This window comes from Notechis scutatus, chromosome 1, assembly GCF_049901735.1.
Source record: "Notechis scutatus isolate UNSWTSFEM ecotype Mainland chromosome 1, rNotScu1.2, whole genome shotgun sequence".
NCBI lineage: Eukaryota > Metazoa > Chordata > Lepidosauria > Squamata > Elapidae > Notechis > Notechis scutatus.
Genome location: NC_142009.1, coordinates 323,037,502 through 323,057,276, shown reverse-complemented (window position 1 = coordinate 323,057,276; position 19,775 = coordinate 323,037,502). Strand labels below are relative to the sequence as shown.

The 19,775-nt window shown below is 44.2% G+C and overlaps 1 protein-coding gene across 2 annotated transcripts; it reads left to right on the top strand.

The window, feature by feature from the left end:
• The first annotated feature begins 3,329 nt into the window (after window positions 1-3,329).
• IFI30 (IFI30 lysosomal thiol reductase) lies at window positions 3,330-19,350 on the top strand. Of its 2 annotated transcripts, none has more exons than XM_087952528.1 (7): window positions 3,330-3,649; window positions 12,227-12,409; window positions 12,508-12,582; window positions 14,275-14,364; window positions 16,495-16,647; window positions 17,634-17,702; window positions 19,013-19,350. In XM_087952528.1, the coding sequence occupies exons 1-7, from the start codon at window positions 3,515-3,517 to the stop codon at window positions 19,166-19,168; spliced, it is 861 nt and encodes a 286-aa protein (XP_087808654.1). In that variant the 5' UTR covers window positions 3,330-3,514; the 3' UTR covers window positions 19,169-19,350. The 2 variants fall into 2 exon arrangements, with proteins under 2 accessions (XP_087808654.1, XP_087808655.1); XM_087952529.1 differs by having other exon boundaries at window positions 17,634-17,706; window positions 19,017-19,350.
• The last annotated feature ends 425 nt before the right edge of the window (window positions 19,351-19,775 follow it).

The following is a 19,775-nucleotide window of genomic DNA, read 5'->3' as shown; positions in this document are numbered from 1 at the left end:
ATAAATCAAATTTTGCCCTGCATCCAATGAGTTCAATATCTAACATCCCTCCTTTGGTTTCCACAGACAAGCAGTATCAACTGCTAACTGTGTGAATGTGGAGAAGAACAATTCATTTCACATGTTATGGTGCACACCACATCCTTCAACATGTACAGAGGAAGACCTCATACTGGTGAGAAAAATTTGCTGTTGATGTGATCCAATACTGGGGAAATGTCATTTAGCTTTAATCCTACTTATTTTACATACCCTTTACGAGCTATGTTTTTGTGACCTATTTTATGTCTTTTTATTTGCTCAGTGTTGAATGTTATATGTCTATCACTTGAAGGTCCTTCTGACATGAATAAACAAAGGTCAACTATCAAACATCCGTACATCATCAGTAAACAGTAAACACTACAGGGCTAAAACAAATATACATAGACCTAGAGATCTCTGCATTTGCACTCTGAACCTCAGTAGTAAATGTACTGACCATGCGGTATCATTTGGCCTTGGGCACAAAAAGTAGAGTTGATGGCACCGCTCCAGAATGGGGGAAAGGGACGGAGAAAAGAACTGTGAATACCAGCCCAAACTTTGTGATTAGACTAAATATGAAACATCAAACCATCTACCAATAAAGCTGCAGTTTATATGAAAATCCACTAGATCATTGGTGGCAAACCTTTTTTTTGCATAGAATGTATTATGGAAGCATAAATGTTATCATTAGCACTCACAAACTCACAGTCTTTCTGGGATTTGATGATTTGGGTGTTTATATAACCTAATTTCCTGGGCTCCAAGATCACCACAGATGGGGGATACAGCCAATAAATTAAAAGATGCTTGCTCCTGGGGAGGAAAGCTATGGCAAATCTAGACAGCATACTAAAAAGCAGAGACATCACCCTGCCAACGAAAGTGCGTATAGTCAAGACTATGGTTTTCCTAGTTGCAATGTATGGCTGTGAAAGTTGGACCATAAGAAAGGCTGAGCGCCAAAGAATTGAGGCCTTTGAACTCTGGTGCTGGAGGAGGAGAATCCTGCGAGTCCCTTGGACTGCAAGGCCATCAAACTGGTCAGTCCTAGAGGAGATCAACCCTGACTGCTCTTTAGAAGGCCAGATCCTGAAGATGAAACTCAAATACTTTGGCCCCCTAATGAGAAGGAAGGACTCACTGGAGAAGAGCCTAATGCTGGGAACGATTGAGGGCAAAAGAAGAAGGGGACGACAGAGAATGAGGTGGCTGGATGGAGTCACTGAAGCAGTAGGCGTGAGCTTAAATGGACTCCAGAGGATGGTAGAGGACAGGAAGGCCTGGAAGAACGTTGTCCATGGGTTGCGATGGGTTGGACACAACTTCGCAACTAACAACAACATAGTCTAATCCAGCAAGATGACTGGAGATTTCAGGAAACTTAAGCCCACTCATCTTAAAATAGCTAAGGTTGAGAAACACTTGTCTAAACCTAGAGGAATGGCCTACTGTCTGAAGAGGACTCCCCTAATGGCAAACATCCTTGCATTTACATGAGGAAAAGGTGGAGGAACTTGAATAGCAATCCTTTGGTTTCTCACCTCAGCTTCCATATCTGCCACATCCACTACATCTATTCTTGCAATGCCTTGGATTATAGTTAAATCACATTCTTCTACATGTGTTTTCTTCATTTGACAAATAGGCAACCTTGAATGATCTTTCTCCTAATGTCCTGCTCTGTGTTAGCAAACTTACACAAGGACACCCATTGGTATCTGGCCACTAAAAATAAAATGAATCAGAATCAGAACAGAGCTGGAAGGGACCTTGGAGGTCTTCTAGTCCAACCCCTGCTCAAGCAGGAGATCCTATGCCATTCATGTTCTCTTGGCTCTTTTGTGTTGCTCAAACTCCATGTCCTGAAACCCCCAGTAATAATGGTCAGAGGTAGTGTTGTTTGGTTGTCATCTAGGTTGTGCTCTGGGTTGGGCAAAGTTGATGCATATAAAGCTCCTTTTCTTTTGCAAAATGACAACTTAGGATCTGTTTCTTTGAAGGCTTCTCTTCTCCCCTCACTCTATTTTCCAACTTTCCACCTATCATTCCCCATGATGCTTCTGGCAGAAGAAACAAAATTTTGAATTGGAAATTCAGGAAAAAAAAAATGAAATTTGGTACATAATACCTGGACACTGCAGTCAAGCTAAGGTGTGCTGCAGAAATGCTTCTCCTCAGGGTCCATATAGACAGACACATTCAAATGCAATTTAGCCCCTGCAGAAAACTCAGTTCATCCTTTCCCCTAACTCTCCAATGCGCCTTGAAAGCCTTAAATATGCCTGCACAAAAACCAGTTCTTGTTTACCAAGAGATTGGCTGTCAAGGGAAGAGAGCTGTTGCCAATGTTATTTTGAGTCCAAGAATACTTAGAAGATTAATTATCGAATGATTTAAAAAAAATGTTTACTAAACCAGAGAATTCAGCCTGAAGGTAAGTAAGATGCACCCATGACATGATTGCTCAATACTTCAGCTCCTTCCTAACCCACCCTGCCTCCTCCTTTCAATTTGGAATCCAAAGAAAATTGCCTTGAATTTAGAAACAGCAAGGTATGAACTAAACCCTGGCCTGGATCCTAGTGACCAATAGCTGTTGTTAAAGTCCAGAAAATGAGAATCAGAATAGAGCTGGAAGGGACCTTGGAGGTCTTCTAGTCCAGCCCACTACTCTCAAGCAGGAGATCCTATATCATTGCAGAGGAGTGATTCTCCAAGTCTCTTCTTAAAAAACCTCCAGGGATAAAGCACCCACAACTTCTGCAGGCAAGCTGTTCCAATGGTTAATTGTCCTTCACCTTGGGAAGTTTCTCCTCAATTCCAGGTTGCTTCCCTCCAGTGCATGAACAACTATCATTTTTAACATTTCAGACAGATGAGGCCAGAGAGAAATTAAACTAAATTTCCTACTCCTTATACAAAAATGCAGTTTTTTTGTTTGCAAACTCTGGAAAGTCCATTTACTAAAAAAGACAAAAAGAAGCTTCCAAAAATGCATTTATTCAAGCGTGCTTAGAAAACTTAGAGCCATCTTTCAACTTTTGGTGCCAGCTCTCTTCTCTTCACAGCCAATCTCTTGGTAAACCACAACTGGATTTTGTGCAAGGCATATTTAAGGCGTTCAAGGCGCAATGGAGGGTTAGGGGAAAAGGAGCAGTGGTCATCCCAGAAACCTGTTGTTTGTCTATAATCAATGGCAATTGTTTGTCCGCAATCAATTGGCTGTAATCACAGCTGCATTTTGCCCTCTCAGATAACCAGAAATGCAATCATGAGCCTGGCCACTCCCAAACCTTCCCAGAAAACGGGAGGATTTCAAACAGTAGGAAAGGCGCACAAGACCCAAAGGCCGGCTGAATCACGAAGAGCAGCCGAAGAGGAAAAACAGGTTGCCCCGAGCAGGAAAGGGGCGGGGCGGAGAGAGTTTTTTTTAAAGGCCCGCCAAGCTCCTCTTGGCGTCCAAGATTTGGGGAGCTCTTTCGCCATGGCTGCTTGGCTTCTCCTCCTCCTCATCGCGGGCAGCCTCTGGGCGAGCGGCTGCGGGGAAAGGAACGGGCCGACGTGCGGTTATCCGCCGGCGCTTTGGTGCAGTTCCAAAGAGATCGCCCAAGCCTGCCAGGTAAGCCAGAGGGTTGCACGCCGGCGATTACCCGTTTGCGTGAGGCACGGGGCGGCTTCGAACTGTGGGTGCTTTTGCAACCTCCGGCTTGCAAGAAGGCTGCTTGTTTTTTTTTTGTTTTGGTTTCTTTTTCCTCTGTTAGTGGGGACTTTGATTTTTCAGCAGGCTTGACTCTGATTTGGGGGATGAGAGAAAGCGCACGATCCAGGTCGTCGTCAGTTCAGGGTCTCAACCTTGGCCCCTTTAAGCCTGGCGGACTTCAACTCCCAGAATTCCCCAGCCAGCAAAAGCTGGCTGGGGAATTCTGGGAATTGAAGTCCGCCAGGCTTAAAGGGGCCAAGGTTGGAGACCCCTGGTCCAGTTGGCTTTTGGGTGCCCGTGAGAGGCTGGGAACCCAGATCTCTCCGTCCTGAGTCAGAACCTTTCCCGCGCTGCCTCTCTCCGCTTTGCCAAAAAGAACAAGGCCATTCTAAAAAAAAAACCGTTCAAAGAAAGGAAAAAAGGCAAGCAGCTCAAACGGTCAAGATCAGGGGATCCCCAAACTTTGACAAGTTGAAGACTTGTGGACTTCCAATGCCCAGAATTCTCCAGCCAAAAAATTCTGGGCGTTGAAGTCCACAAGTCTTAAAGTTTTGCCAAGTTTGGAGACCTCTCTGGTCAAGATGGTAGAAAAGGATCCACACCGAAAAAGATGTTTTTATTCTAGGGAGGGGGGGTGTCCTTGGTGCTCCCTGAGCTTGGTGGTTTTCTTGTAGACTTTTCATTGCCCAAACTCTAGGTAACATCATCAGTGCACCCCTCATTTCATCCCTGAGCTACAAATATTCTCCTTTATTAAAGTAGGTAACCTTATCAGTGCAGCCCTCATTTCAACTCTGGGCTACAGATATTCTCTTTTATTGATACAGTTTATTCTCCAGCAGAAAAGCAATAGGGAGACCTATGTGTGGTAAAGGTTGGTCTGCGGTATTGATCTTATTATCTTATGAATGCCAGAAAAAAGAGGGGAGGGAGGGAAGGAAGGAAGGAAGGAAGGAAGGAAGGAAGGAAGGAAGGCAGGCTGTGAAACCAAGCAGAGGACTTTTGAGTCAGGGCTTCCAAAGAACTCATGCTGTGAATGAAGAATCACCAGGTGGTTACTGTGTTTTTCCTTCACATTCCTGAGTTTCTTGCAGAAGACAACCACATGGAAGAAATTCATAACAGCAAGTCTGAAGTCCAAACCCATGACATTCCCTGAAAAAGGGAAGTTCTTCATAACTCTCTTACCCCAATCATAGGAGTTGGCCAGATATTTCTTTTAAAATGCTTCCTGACAAGGTGAAATCTATGAGTAAGTTTCTTAAGCCCGTGCTGGTGTTAAATATAACTCATTATCCAAGGGAAGCCATAGCTCACTAATAAGTTGCAAATCGTTGTTGTTTATTCCCTTGCTGCTCCTCCTTTAATGCCAGAGAACTTGGGTTTTTAATTTCTCCCAGCTAAGCAATGGGGAGGGCAGGGAGTAGGCAGAAATTCCCGGAACCTTTGCAAAAGGAATAGGGGGGGTGGAAACAGCAGGCTTGATCAGGAAATAAAAGGCAGTATATAGTATTTATTAAAAACGGTCTTGCAGAAATCAGCCTAAATTGTGTAGAAACCAGCATCTCTCCAAGTTTTTAAAACAAGGGCGACCAGCCTTGGCAACTTTAAAACTTGTGGGCTTTAACTCCCAGAATTCCCCAGCTACTCCTGTTTCAAAACATCCCCTTTTGCTTCATTTACTCTCTAGATGTGTGGGCCCCATTGACTGGCTGTGATGAAAATTGTATTGTGATGCATCTGAATTATATTCTAGTGCAAAGTGCAGAACACGGGTGAGCAATAGTCAAATACATTTTTAAAAGAAGCAAACAAAATACTGCAAAATCATACCAATCATGTCTAGTCTAGTGAAGAGAAGGACCAGGGGAGACATGATAGCAGTGTTCCAATATTTGAGGGACTGCCACAGAGAGGAAGGGGTCAAGCTATTTTCCAAAGCACCCAAAGGCCAGACAAGTAATAATGGATGGAAACTGAACAAGGAGAGATTTAACCTAGAAATAAGAAGAAATTTTCTGACGGTGAGAACAACCAACCAACGGAACAGCTTGCCTTCAGAAGTTGTGAGAGCTTCATCACTGGAGGCTTTCAAGAAGAGACTGGACTGCCATTTGTCAGAAATGGTGTAGGGTCTCTGGCTTGGGGGTGGACTAGATGACTTAAAAAGTCCCTTCCAACTTTAATTATCTGTTAAATCTGTTACTGTTCCACCCTTATAAATTATCCTTCCTTTCACCATGGTCATACACTAATACATATTTATCTATCATCTCCCTACCTATCTATCTATCTCCCTACCTTATAATTTACTTAAATCATAAACTGCTGTTACTGCATTTAGTAGCTAACGTCCGACTGCAAATCTGCCATGAAGAACGTTTGTGTGTGTGTGTGTGTGTGTGCGCGCGCATGCCATTTGAGTCAACATTGACTCCTGGCAACTGCCTGGACTAATCCATGTATTTTTCTTGGCAAAAGTTCAGGAGTGGTTTAATTCAAGCCTATTCACATTTTGGTACCCTTTCTCTAAATCTACAACCATATACTAAGTTTTCTGTCAGCTGGCATACAATTGTGCTACCTTTCAGTTTGAATAGGGAACAGTAATGGCGTTCTGCTAATTGCCAGGCATAGGTGAATTCCTAATGCCAATTAAAATAAGTTCTGCAGCTATTCCATAAGCAAATCACATCCTTATTTTAATATTCTACAGGCGTCCGGTCTGTTCCTGCAGTGTTTTTTAATTACCACCTCATGCTCAAAAGTGGTTCCTCAATGTACTTTTTTTAAAAAAAAGCAAATACAGGGTAAATGATGGCTTCTGTCATGCCCCTGTCGTAGTCTGAATCTGAGGAGGAAGATGAACAGCTGACAAGGAGTTGGCTGTGGAGGAAACTGGGGAAGGGCAAAATCCAGCTGGGCAGAGCAGGAGAGAGGTAGAACAAGGGAGAGGGGGTTCAGAGGAAGACCCAGGCCCACCCCCTCTTCATCCTAGGGCACACAGGGAAAAATGGAGAAGAGAGCAACGTGGGTTGCGTGGCTTATGGAGGAGGAAAGGGCCCCGATTCCCTTCATTAGGCACACCTGGGAAGAGAGTTTAAAAGAGATGCAAGATGAGAGTGGTGTTTTTTGGGAACAAACATGAGTTTATCTTGTGTTGACTGTGGTTATCTGCATTCCTGGCATCCTCCCAACTGGGTTGATTTACTGCCGTTCCTTCACTTCTGGAATTCCTTATATGTGCCCTGCCGGATTAATTACCACATCTTGCCTTGATTGGACTTATAGTTACAGTTTTTTTTAAATAACGTTTTGGACTTGAATCTTTTCAGCCAAAGGCTGTTTCTGGAAGAGTTTTTCTCCAGACCAGAAAGTAACCAGGACACTGGGGGCAAAGTTAGAGCTAATAAAGGGACTCCTACTGATTATCTGACTGTGTTGCCTTTGTGCCACGCCCTGAGTCATCACAGCTTCTTAAGTTAGGCAAATACTTCCATTTGGTTTGTAAATCATGATTTAAGTTTTATGTGTATCGGGCATACTCAGCTAATGGCTAAACAGACAATGGCGAAGCACAATTTAGATAACCACACAAGAATCACACAAGGATCTCTCCATTCCTCCAACTTTATTTTTGAATTAGAACTAATGGCACTTTTGTAATGGAACAGCCTTTCAAATAAACATTGAAAGGAATTTTATTTCAGAACTGAGCTAGGGTTCTTACCAATTCTGGACCTAAGGAAGTTAGCAGGGGTGGTTCTTGACTTAAGATCATTTGTTTAACAACATGCAAAATTATAGGATTGCCATTCAAAAAACTGATTCATTGATTACATCTCGGAGCCACCCACCTCCTTCAAAGAGGGATTCTGGGCATCAAAATATGAACCAGTGTATAAAAATTAAATTGTTCGACTGTTAGAATTAAAATGTCTAAAATTGTTTTTAAAAATTTAAGGAGGGAAGCAAGAAAAATGTCCAAGGAGGCAGTTTTAACCCCACTGAAATTAGTTGACAAAGGAAGGCGATTGACCAGTCCATGTAACCTGTATTCAGGGGTGGGCTTCAAATTTTTTAGCAAGGAGTTCTCTGCCCAGTTGCTGGGTGTGCATGGCCATGGTGGGCGTGGCCTAGTCAGCCTCCTACACCATGGGGGGGACGACACATTTTTGCCCATCACCAGACTCAGGAGGCTTTCCTTAAGCCTTTGGGAGGGTGAAAATGGCCTCCCAGGCCCTGGAGGCTCTCTGGAAGCTAGAAATGGGCCAATTTCTGGCCTTCCTGAACTTCTAGGCCTGCTTTTCACCCTCCCCGAGCTTCCACGCGCCCCCTGCACTTACCTGCATCCAAAACAGGCCACGTGGGGACTCCTGGGAGGGGCGGGCTGGGCGGGGCCAGCCAGGAGTGGGATTTGGAGGTTCTCCGAACTGCGCAGAATCTTAGCCGGGGATCTCCTGAACCCCTGCGAACCCCCAGCAGCCCTGGCCCTGCATATATTTAAGAGAGTTGCTTTGTCCTGTGGGGGGGTTTCATGGTCACCATCTGCAGCCTTCCCAGGGGGTCTTCCAGCAAGCAAAGTCAGTGGGGGGGGATTGGATCTGCTTGAGAACTGATTCGTGATTCATTCAATGTCTGCAGTGGTTTTGCATAACAACTGCAACAAAAAAAGTTTGTTTAAATCGGGCGTGATTCACTTCATGGCCACATTGCTTAGTGAGGAAAGTTCTGACCCCAATTGGGGGTCGTAAGTTTTTTTTGGCCAGGTTAACATTTTACTGAGTTATAAAACATTGTAAAATATAAAAGTAAATAGAACAGCCGTGGGGAGGAAAAGGGGGAAGAGAAGGGAGGAAGGATAAGAAGAAGAAGAAAAATGAAGCATCATCATTGACTTCTGACTCTCTCTGTTCGCAGTAAAATAAGGCTGGATTGCAATAAAAGAGACTTTTTTTTTTGTAGCCTCCCTTGGCTCAGAACATCTTATTAGGGAAAATTCCAGACAGAAAACCCCACCGTTGCGTAAAATGAATCAGCTCCCTTTTTGGCAAAGCCCCACACTTTCACTTCTTCTTACTAGGAAAGGAGGTGGCTGAATTCTTGGGAGGGGAGGGGTGAATCAAAGCATTTGAGCTTTATTTTCTGTTTTTGTTGTCACCCTTCCTTGGCACAACCTTTCGCAATTAGACCTGTGTATTGTATAACAATTAGGCCCGTGATGGTGAACTTGTGGCACGCGTGCCATAGATGGCATGCAGAGCCATTTGTGCAGCCACGCGAGCCCCAGGCAAATTTACCTCACTGCGCATGCGTGCGCCTCCCAGCTGATTTTGGGGGCCTTTTTCTGCCTCCCAGAAGCTCGAGGGAAGCCTCTGCAGACTTTGGAGGCCAAAAAAACAGGCCCGTTTCGTCATTTCCAGAAATACCAGAAGTGATGAAACGGACCCATTTTTCGGACTCCAAAGGCTGCAGAGGTTTCCTTTGAGCCTCTGGGAGGTTGAAAAAGGCCTGAAAATCAGCTAGGAGGCATGTGCAGTGCAGGTAACGGGGTGACGGGATCGCATTCGCATGCACGGGGGGCATGGGGGGCCTGCGCGCATTGCCTTCTGGGTGCTGGCATGCGAGCAAGTGCGAGCGTGCGTGCAATTTTCAGCACAGGAGCCCAAAAAGGTTAGTCACCACTGAATTAGGCTGTGTTTGTAACAGTTCATATTGGCTATGGAACGAACACACTGGACCTCGCTCCATTCCTAAGAGGTCTGTAAGGGGGCGTGCATAAGCTGGCTGGGGAATTCTGGGAGTTGAAGTCCTCCAGGCTTAAACTTGCCAAGGTTGGAGACCCCTGCACTAGAGTGTCTATCATCCCTGTCCTACTATTCCCATTATCCATTTATTCGTACTCATGTATATACTTATACCTGTTTATACTTAGATGTTTATATGTTATGTTCATACTTATACTTGTTTTCTCATACATTCTTGACAAACAAACAAATAAAATAAATAAACTTGGATGGTTTGCAATGAATGTTAAGTAGATCGTATGAGCTACACAACATTCAACAGGAACTGAAAATTAAGGATCTGAAAATTAAAGTAACCATAAACCAGATCGTTATGTTTGACAGGGAAGAAAGTAGTTTGATTAGAGAAAGCAAATGCATTTGCTGATCATGGTAAAGTGTTTAATAAAGGTGACAAAATTGATGGAGAAATTTTAAGACATTGAATGCTGATAGAAAGTTATTGGGCAGCAAGGGGTTTGTAGCAATGAATGAAAGATTGTTTTTTTAAATACCCCAAATGGCTTGAAAAAGTGTATATACTTTTGCTTATGTTGTTATATAAGACTTGAGTATGTCAGGACTCAGGGGAAACAGATCGTAAATTGAATACGGTGGAAATAGTGTAGAAAGGATTAGCGTTGAATGCTAAATGAAACCATTATAACCATAAAAAAGAAAAGAACATGCACACCCCTTCTCTCTTGTTTGTTAATTTCACGTGGTTCCACACTTGAGGGCTGGCCCCAAAGGTGTGTGAAAAGAGGAACAGTGACACCAGTGACACAAGGAAATATTTGCAACTCATGGATGAATTTTGGAATCCTTGGTGCTTTCTGAGAGCTTGGTGGTTTTCTTGCAGACGTTTCATTGCCCAATTAGGTAACGTTACTCTTCTAGCACTGAAGATCTTACCTAGTTGGATAATGAAACACCTGCAAGGGAAACAAACAGCTCAGAGAGCAACAAAAACTCCACAAGACAGGCAACCTGTCCTGAAGCCAGACCTTCCCAATCGGAGCTGCAGAGGTCTTAATGATGGATGAGGTCCATGCTGACTGGGGACAGGCTGAAAGGGAAGAACAACAAAAGACAGAGGAGAAATCTAATCTCCTGAAACAATTGGCCAACTCTGTTACACAGACAGCCCCCCCCCAAATCCCAACTTTAAAACCTTTGCAGGTGTTGGCTTTCAAGGGGATGATATTTTATAGGTGGAACATCTTCATGAAGACAAGATCTATAGCCAACTTGCAACTCTCTGTGAAATGCTTGCCTATTCTTCTAGCAAAGTGATTACTCACAAGTACTTGGATTTCCATCTCCCTTACAAACCTCTTTGCATTTTCAAAGTTATCGTAGGTCATGTAATGGATTCCCATGGTTACAGAGGATAAGTAGATGGCAGCACCTGAGAAACAGTGGTGGTATTTTACCGGTTCGGTCCGGTTTGGCTGAACTGGTTGCACCTGCCCCGGCTCTATTCTTACCTTTACTTCCTGCTTTTCAACCTCAGCTGCTTTGTGTGGCACACCGTTTTGTGTGCCGCACGTCAGCTGTTTTACACACAGGGCTTGCAGCAGAAGGTGAGTTGCAAATGCTGCATGCAAAGTGCACACTTGGAGCGCGCACTCACACCAAACTGGTAGGAAAAATGTTTGAAACCCACCCCTGCTGAAGAACCATCCATTTCAACTCTCTGGTAACACTATATTGATGGATGCCGTAGCAGGGCGTTTTTCTCTAGCATGACAGACTTGCCAATACCTACAGCCTGGGTGTAGGATGAGGGTGGAGGTTCATCCTCCAAGCTTGTAGATTGGTTTCCAAACATTTCATTACCAGCCTCGGTAACTTCAGGCAGAATTTAGGGGGATGTCACTGTCAGTATGTGGTCACTAGGTTTTGTGATGGGGAGGTCAAATCTGGTGAGGGTCACATCAGGTGAAGCCTTGTGATGGGTCAGGTGTCAATGGGGGAAGTTGGATTTGCTTAACCATGGCAAAAAAAAGTCATGCAAGCAGGCAAAACTTTATTAACAACCCTCTTACTTAGCAAGGGAAATCCTAGTCCTGATTGATTTCATAAATTGAGGAATATCTGCATATTTTTTTCCAGTTGCAGTTTCCACAGGGGACAAATATAAGATTAACAGAGTTGGAAGGGATCTTGTAGGTAATGGTGGGATTCAAAAAATGTTACTACAAGTTCTAGGGGCATAGCTTGGTGGGTGTGGCTTGAGGGGCATGGCAGGGGAAGGTTACTGCAAAATCCCCATTCCCTCCCCACCCCACTAACCTCCTTTCCAGCTCCGTTCTCCTGTGCAGGGCAACAAAAGAAGATCCTGCCAATCAGCTGGGACCCGGGTGGCAGAGAATAGATGGGGGCGGGGCCAGTCAGAGGTGGCATTTGCCGGTTCTCCAAACTACTCAAAATTTCTGCTACTGGTTCTCCAGAACCTGTCAGAACCTGCTGAATACCACTTCTGAAACCAACCCACAAGATTGGAGAAGGAACTGCCTTCTCATGACAGACTTGTCCAGATGCTGATTTTTTTTTCCACCAACCATTTAAAGGTTTTTTGAATGAGCCAGGAGAAGTATTTTCTTCATCCCTGTCCAAGGAAGACAACTGTTTTCTTAGTTTGGTGGCATAGCCGGCGGTCAAACCACGAACACCCTGTCTTGATGCAGACTTTGCTTTCTTGCAGGTGGAGAAGCATTGCACCAGGTTGATCTCGAACTCTCTGAAAGCTGATCCTGTCTCTGTCAGCCTCTACTATGAATCCCTCTGTCCTGGTTGCCGCCAATTTCTTGTGCTGATGCTCTTTCCCACTTGGCTGATGCTAAACGATATCATGAACGTCACTTTAGTCCCCTACGGGAATGCAGAGGTACGAGAATATCCCTGGGTTGCAGCAGAATGACTGAAGATGTTATGGAGATGATTCCTTGTCCAGATTTCTCATCCACTCCATTTATCGTCTTACAGGAGAGGAAAGAGGCCACAAAATGGCACTTTGAATGCCAGCATGGCGAAGAGGAATGCTTGGGGAACATGATAGAGGTTTGTGCTTGTAGAATCAAAGTGAGACTAGTTGGGAGTGGGATGGGATGTGGGAATGACCGCTTGGAGCAGATCAACCTTGCCCATGTTGCAACTTGGAAATGCCTTCCTGTATGTACACAGCAGCATGCGCTAGAGCAGGGGTGTCCAACCTTTCACCTTCCCTGGGCCACATTAGAAGATGAAAATTTGGTTTGGGCCGCACATAATTAAATTAAATAATTAAATTAAATTAAATTAATAAAATAATAAAATAAAATAAAATTATTATTTATTATTAATTATTTATTAAAAATTATTTATTTTTTATTTTATAATTTTCCGCCAAATTTTGCGGGGTGGGGGGAGGGGGGAAGAAAGCTCGCCCGCCTCACGCCTACCTCACGCCTCATGCCTGCAAATGCAGCAGCGGCGGCAGTGGTGGCGGGGGCAGAAGCAGCAGCGGCGGTGGCGGTGGGGGCAGAAGCAGCAGCGGCGGCGGGGGCAGAAGCAGCAACGGTGGCGGCGGCGGCAACAGCAGGAGGTGGCGGGCGGGACTTTTGGCCTGCGGCTGCCCGCCTTTTCTGTTGCTCGCCTCGCCCGCCTCGCGCCTGCCTCTCCTCCTCCTCCTCTCTGGATCTTTCATGAAGGTTGGGGTGGGCGTTGGGCCGCATTACGAGGCGACCTGGGCCGCATGCGGCCCGTGGGCCGCGGGTTGGACAAGCCTGCGCTAGAGCAAGGGTCTCCAACTCCCAGAGGTCCTCAGCCAGCTTTGCAGACACCAGTTTTGGCATCTGTATCCAGTTTTCAGCCTCCGCACGCCCCGTTTTTGGCCTCTGCATGCCTCATTTTTGACCCGTTCCAGGAGGCGGGGATCAGAACAGGCAGAAAATGGGGTGCATGAAGGCTGAAAATGGGGCGTGTGGAGGCCAAAATTGAGATACGGAGGCGGCAATAGGCAATGGTAATCCCTGCAGCCTGAAACAGCTGATCATTGGGAAGCCGATCCAACCAACAATCAGCTTCTTGTGCCAATCAGGCTGTGTTAAAACTGAAACAGGTTGTTTGCTGTTTGCTACAAGGAGGCAAATTGCTGGGAGGCAGAGGCCAAAGGGTGGGGGCCAGTGGGTGGGCAGGGCTTTGGCAACATTCGGTGTATAAAACACACAGACATTTCCACCCACTTTTGGGAGGTGGAAAAAGTGTGTCTTATACTCCCCAAAATACGGTAGCTTGTTTTTAGATATTGGTTCTATGTCTTAACTTTAATTAATCAGGGGTTTTCAATTCAGTGTACAGAATGTGAAGGATGTGTGTTTGTATTTATTTTCATAGTCATAATGTACACTGAAGATGGCATTTAATTTCGTTGTATGATGTGCAGTGACAATAAAGTAAACTAAAATTAAAGTTTTGACAATAGGATTTAAGAGTGCCTAAATCCATGGCACAGGCATTCTCCTCTGGATGGTTTCTCACTGTTCTGCACCCTCCTCCCCGTCTCTTCTTGTGCCTCCACTGCAGGGGTGTTTGAAGGTGTGGTCAAAAAAGTCAAGATGGCAACCATAGTGGTGCAGTGGAAGCTCTACCCCCTTTTTTTATGCCCGTTGCACAGACTACCTTGGTGTAGATGTGTGTTGTAGTTATACACTTGATCTTCTGACCGTACTGTGTGGAAAGCCCTCCCTAACCCTTGTGCTTTGCCTTCACCAGGCTTGTATCAACCACCTGTATCCGGTATACGCTTTTCCGCTCACCTTCTGCATGGAATCAAGTTCAGATGTCATCGCCAGCTTGCCACTGGTATGCTTCCTGCAATTCTGATCTGATGGGGGATCACAAGGAGACATCGGAGGGAGGGATGGTAGAACTAAGGCTGAACACACGGTTTTGACGTGGCTGAGGGATTGTGCCATGCCAAGGCATTTATTTTACCCATAACAAAGATGGCCACTGCCTGTTTAGAAACACCGAAGCCAGGAATGCTGGATTCTGTAAAGAGAATAAATAAAGAATGAAATTAAATAGAATAAGCAAAAGCTGAATATGACTGAGAAAACTGGAAAAAAAACATCTTAGCAAGCAGGGTGTCCACAGTGTATGTGTGAATTCCACTAGGTAGACCAGTTTAGAAAACCAGTTCTGCTGGAAGACCAATGCTAGTTTTATTGAGCTTGTCTTTATCCTAATACCATCTTGCAAACCTTCCACCTCCCCCTTCTTATACTCGGGCGAATCCGGGAAATTGTCAACATTCCAAGTCATTTACACATTCAGAAAAAGAACTCCGAGGTAGGTAGATTCCTCAAAGAACAATGTATTTGGCTGCATCGTATTGGCACAACCGGTGAAAACCGACTCTGAAAGTTCCCACGGTTTTCACCTAATTGAAAAGTGAAAGTTTCCCCCCCCCTCCCCGTGTCATCAGTGACATTGTCCAACAGAGGTCCTGGCCGCTTGCTTGGTTACTCCACTCCTCTCACAGCCACCTGTTGGAATGACTAGGAAACCTTTTTGTTTTGACGGCATAACCCCAGCAAACTATTCCCCACTCCTCATCCCCTCTTCTGCCTTGTGGCAACCCTGAAGCTACAAAGATGGCCTTGGCCAGGTCTGCTTCAGGGTTGACAGTGGTAACTGCCTGAGCCTCTTCCAAACAGTGTCTCATTGCTCAGGACTTTAAAATGTTTCATGTCCTTTAGCTCAGGAAATACACAAATTGTCTTGCATACAGTATGGTCAGAAAAGTTTTGATGGTAGTCCCCGATAGTAAAATTGAAGCTCCCAGGTTACAAAATTAACTTCTTTGAGAGTTATATGGGGTCCCATTTCCACTGTCAAGGAAGTTTCTCCTCTTCTGTCCCACTGGTTGAATTCTGCTAATAATCATTTAAATTTCAATTTAATTTGCTTAATGATGGTAATTGGGAATGGAATTTCTGTTACTAAGGGATGCAGTCATAAAGCACGATGTCATGTGACCATGCATTTAGCCATGGCAGTCCCAACAGACCCTGGTTGCAGTGGGGTGTTAAGCGATCCCCTCCCTGATTCTGACTTCTGGTTTCCTGCCGGCTTCCCCGTTGATTTTGCTTGGGGGAAGCCGTCAAGAAAGGTTGCAGATTGCAATCCCATGGCCATGGGATGTTGCAGTCAGTGGAACTTTGAGGACCGGTTGTAAGTATCCCTCCCTTGGCACCTTTATAAATTCTAATGGTTGCTGAAGAAGTGGTCAGTAACCAAGAACTACCTGATATATGTTAGATGCCATAAGTCAGCCATCCTCAATCTTTCTGGCTCCGTGGATTGGCAGCAGTGGAGGGAGGGAGGGAATGGTTTCGCGTTTCTGGAGAACTGGTAGCGGAAATTTTGAGTAGTTCAAAGAACCGGCAAATGCCACACCTCTGACTGGAGATTTTACAGTATCCTTCCCCTGCTACACCCACCTAGACACGGCCACAGAACCGGTAGTAAAAAAATTTGAATCCCACCACTGTTTCGTGTGTGCCACCTAATTCCATGCATGCTCAAATGGAGCTTTGCGTGCTCGCCTGCCAGTTCCCAATAGGCCATGGACTGTAGCGGACTGTGGACTAGGGGTTCGGGATCCCTGCCATAAGTGCCCAGTGGATTGAAAGCAAACTGTACATTGCACAAATGTAGTAATAATAATTTATTGTTAAATTATTATCCTACCTTTTCCCCCAGGAACTCATGTAGCGTTTGTGTTCCATTTCTATAAGCTGGATGGGTCTGAGAGAGAACCCCAATAATACATTAGCTTCTATAGCAGCAGGATTTACAAAGGCAGTCAAATCCACCTTCATCTTTTAGCGGTTGTGATTAGAGGTTCCAGGGATCAATGAAATGGGTTTAATAAAATTGCTCGTTCTTGTTTCAAAGCAATAAGGATTGTCCGTTCTGTTTCTGCAGTGCCTGAAATTGTATGCTCCTAACGCCTCCTTAGCAGATATCAATGCATGTGTGACTGGAGACCTAGGTAACAAGCTTATGCATAGGAATGCTGAACTCACCAGGGCTCTGAAGCCACATCATGAGTATGTGCCATGGATTCTCATCAACGGGGTAAGTGTTAATGGAAGCGGGAGATAATGTTCCCTCCTTGTCTCTTCTTGTATTAATCTTAGAATTGTAGTCCAGGATTGACCTCTGGGGTTCTGGGTGCTCTCTGAGATTGGTACTGCAATGGGGATGTTACCTAGCTTGGTAATGAAACGTCTGCCAGAAACCTCGGAGACACCATCATGCTAATCTTCTAGAAACCACAGATATAGCAAGCTTTGCAAAGAAGTTGTTGCTAAACCACAATGTAAAGCAGGAGTGTCAAACTCAATTTCATTGAGGGCCACATCAGGGCTGTGATTGACCTTGGGGGGCACCGGGGGGGGGCTGATTGACTCAGCAGGCGTGGCCAGTTTGACACCACTCCCCAAACTGCTGGCATGTGGTACACCGGGCTGAAGCCACGCTGTCCCGATCTTCCCTCTTCGCAGTGGGTAGACCGGAATGTGCTATGAAGTATGACTGTCTTGAGCATTTGAGCTCAATCCTTAAATATTTTGCACAATGTTGTAAGTCCTGGACTTACAACAGTTCATTTAGTGACCAGTCAAAGTTACAGTGGCAATGAAAAAAAGTGATGAAGGTTTTTCACCCTTGGAACCACTGCTACATCTCTATGGCCCTGTGGTCAAAATTTGGACACTTGGCAACTGGTTCATATTTACGATGCTTGCAGTGTCCTGGGGTCATGTGATCAACTCTTGCGATCTTGTGACAAGCAAAGGGCAGGTTCACTTAACAACTGCGTTACTAACTTAACAGCCTTGGTGATTCACTTAATCACTGTGGCAAGAAAGGTCGTGAAATGGAGCAAAATTCACTTAACAAATGGTTCGCCTAGCAACATACATTTTCGGCTCCGTTGTGATCGTAAGTCAAGCACTACCTGTATTCAAGTCTCTTGATGAAATCTGCTTGCAGAGTAACCAGACTCACTGGTCTACTGCCATGGTGAAAATGTCTCCCTCCACTTTGTTTATTTTTCTCAGGAACACAGTGAAAAACTTCAAACTCAGGCACAAGATTCTCTCTTCAATTTGGTTTGCAGCTTGTATAAGGCAAGTATCGCTTTCTTCCAAGAACTGTTCCTGGTTTGTTTCCCCACTCATCTTGAATGGGTACAAAGAGGTTGGGGAAACATTTTATCTATGAGTTATTCTGGTTTTGCTCTTATTGCACCAAGTTACTCATAGCGTATTATTATTTATTAAATTTAAAAAATGAATGTATTTACATGTGCCTGCCGTTTGCATAAATGGAGTTATGTGTGCTCACGTGCTCACCCACCACTTCCATGGCCTGGTTCCAAATTGATAGTAGGCCTTGGCCTGGGACTAGATGCCTAGACTAGATGACCTCCAAGATCCCTTCCAACTCTGTTATTCTATTCTAAAATAATCTAGTGGAAAGCAAAACAACAACCAAACAAAACAAGGGCCATTGAACGAATGCTAAATGTATGAAACCTGTTTTCTTCTTTTGTCTATTTGTTCTTTACCAGAAGAATAAATGTCATAATTCCAAATGATAAAGACTTGGTCCAACCCTTGATATATTTTAGGTGATATGGCCAAAAGTCACTCTTCTCCTGGGTGATATAGAAATCTAAAGATATACTAGATCTAAACCCAGAATGTATTTGTCTATTTATTTAATACAAGTATTAAATAGACAAATTCATTCAGAGTTTAGATCTAACACTGTCTTTTAACTTGGGAGATGTGGTCTTTTTAATCTGCTAAAATAAAATTCTAAGAAGTATTCCAACATGTAGAGTTTTGTCCCTTGCTTCTGTTTACTCTATTATTCAGTCCTTTGGAGGAAAAAAAATCAATACAGCATACAGTGAGAAGAAAATGGGAGATCCTCAATCTCATAGGCTAGATTTGCGAAGCACATTAAATTAGGTTAAAATAAAGTTGGGCAGCTAGTGGTTAAGCTTGTTGTGAAACTTAAACAGGTTTCTGAACATGCTACGTAAAAGCCATGCTTTGAGTTAGGAGCTCACGGATCTAAAATAAGTCTTTTATAATGGAAAATGGGGTAGCAAATGGAGCAGCAGGGAATATTTTTTTAAAAAACTTGTTGCTGCTCTTTGAAGTCCTTCATGATCTGCTGAGATCCTGAGCTGAAAAGTGCTGCAACCTTTTTGTGATAGATCCCTCTTGTGACATCAAACTTATTTGGGCTTTCTGAAGTTACATTACAGCAGAAATTAGTCCAGAGTAGTAAATCGGGTGACATAAAAATCTTAGTTAAAAGAAAAAGAACATACACAGAGCCAATAACTAAGAGCTGTGATAACTAAGAGCCGGTACTATTTCGTTGAGATAATCCTTCTGATTTTTGCCTACTTTTATGTTTGCAGGGAGATTTGCCAGCTGCCTGCAACAGGCCAAAGGAGCTTCCTTTTCACCCAATTCACACTTTCTTGAGGAAGTCCGCACCCAACTTGCTGGAGTTTCCGGAGGGAGAGGAGACAGTTTATCAATCTGCCCAAGGAAAAGCAAAGGAAACCTTTTAGGATTTTAATCCTACATGTCATTATTGGTTGAATTTTCCTGCTACAAGATGGAGCTTGGATCTGGAATGCAGTGAAGTCAAGGAACTCTTTCAAGGAGGCAGAAGAAGAAAAATCAGGTGCAGGTGTTTTAGGAAGAAGTCTTGATTTTCTTGGTGCTATAAGAATAAACCTTTGGAAAGGTAGCTTCTGTCATTCTTCAGCAGGAATTACACATTTTAACCTCATAAAAGTTGCTTCGTTCCTACTTCCTTTGATTGCACCCCCAAAATGGAAATGTTGTCTTTAGGAGGAAAAAAATATCATGTGTCTTCAGAAAGACAAAAGTTGGTCTCTTCTTGCCAACATCCAATCCTGTTGGTGATCTGAGATATGGGAAGCTGCATCATAACCTGGGGAGTGGGAGCAGCATCTTCCTTAGGACCAACCTTGGCATCAGCTCTGTTAATAGTCCCAAAGAGTCTGTTTGCTGAATAAAAGTGCATCAAGACCAGTGGTGGTAGGCTACCGGTTCAGACCGATTCAGCTGAACTGGTAGTAAAAAAAAGCCAATCAGCTGAGAGGGGGGAAAAAAAGAGAAAATTCTCCCATCTGCTCCTGCACTTTTCTT

What these genes read in the sequence shown, in the direction of transcription:
- IFI30 (XM_087952528.1), top strand. Translation starts at nt 3,515, where the DNA reads ATGGCTGCTTGGCTTCTCCTCCTCCTCATCGCGGGCAGCCTCTGGGCG. An exon ending in AGATCGCCCAAGCCTGCCAG is followed by an intron (nt 3,650 to 12,226) that starts GTAAGCCAGAGG and finishes GCTTTCTTGCAG; the next exon opens with GTGGAGAAGCATTGCACCAG. An exon ending in CATGGATTCTCATCAACGGG is followed by an intron (nt 16,648 to 17,633) that starts GTAAGTGTTAAT and finishes TATTTTTCTCAG; the next exon opens with GAACACAGTGAAAAACTTCA.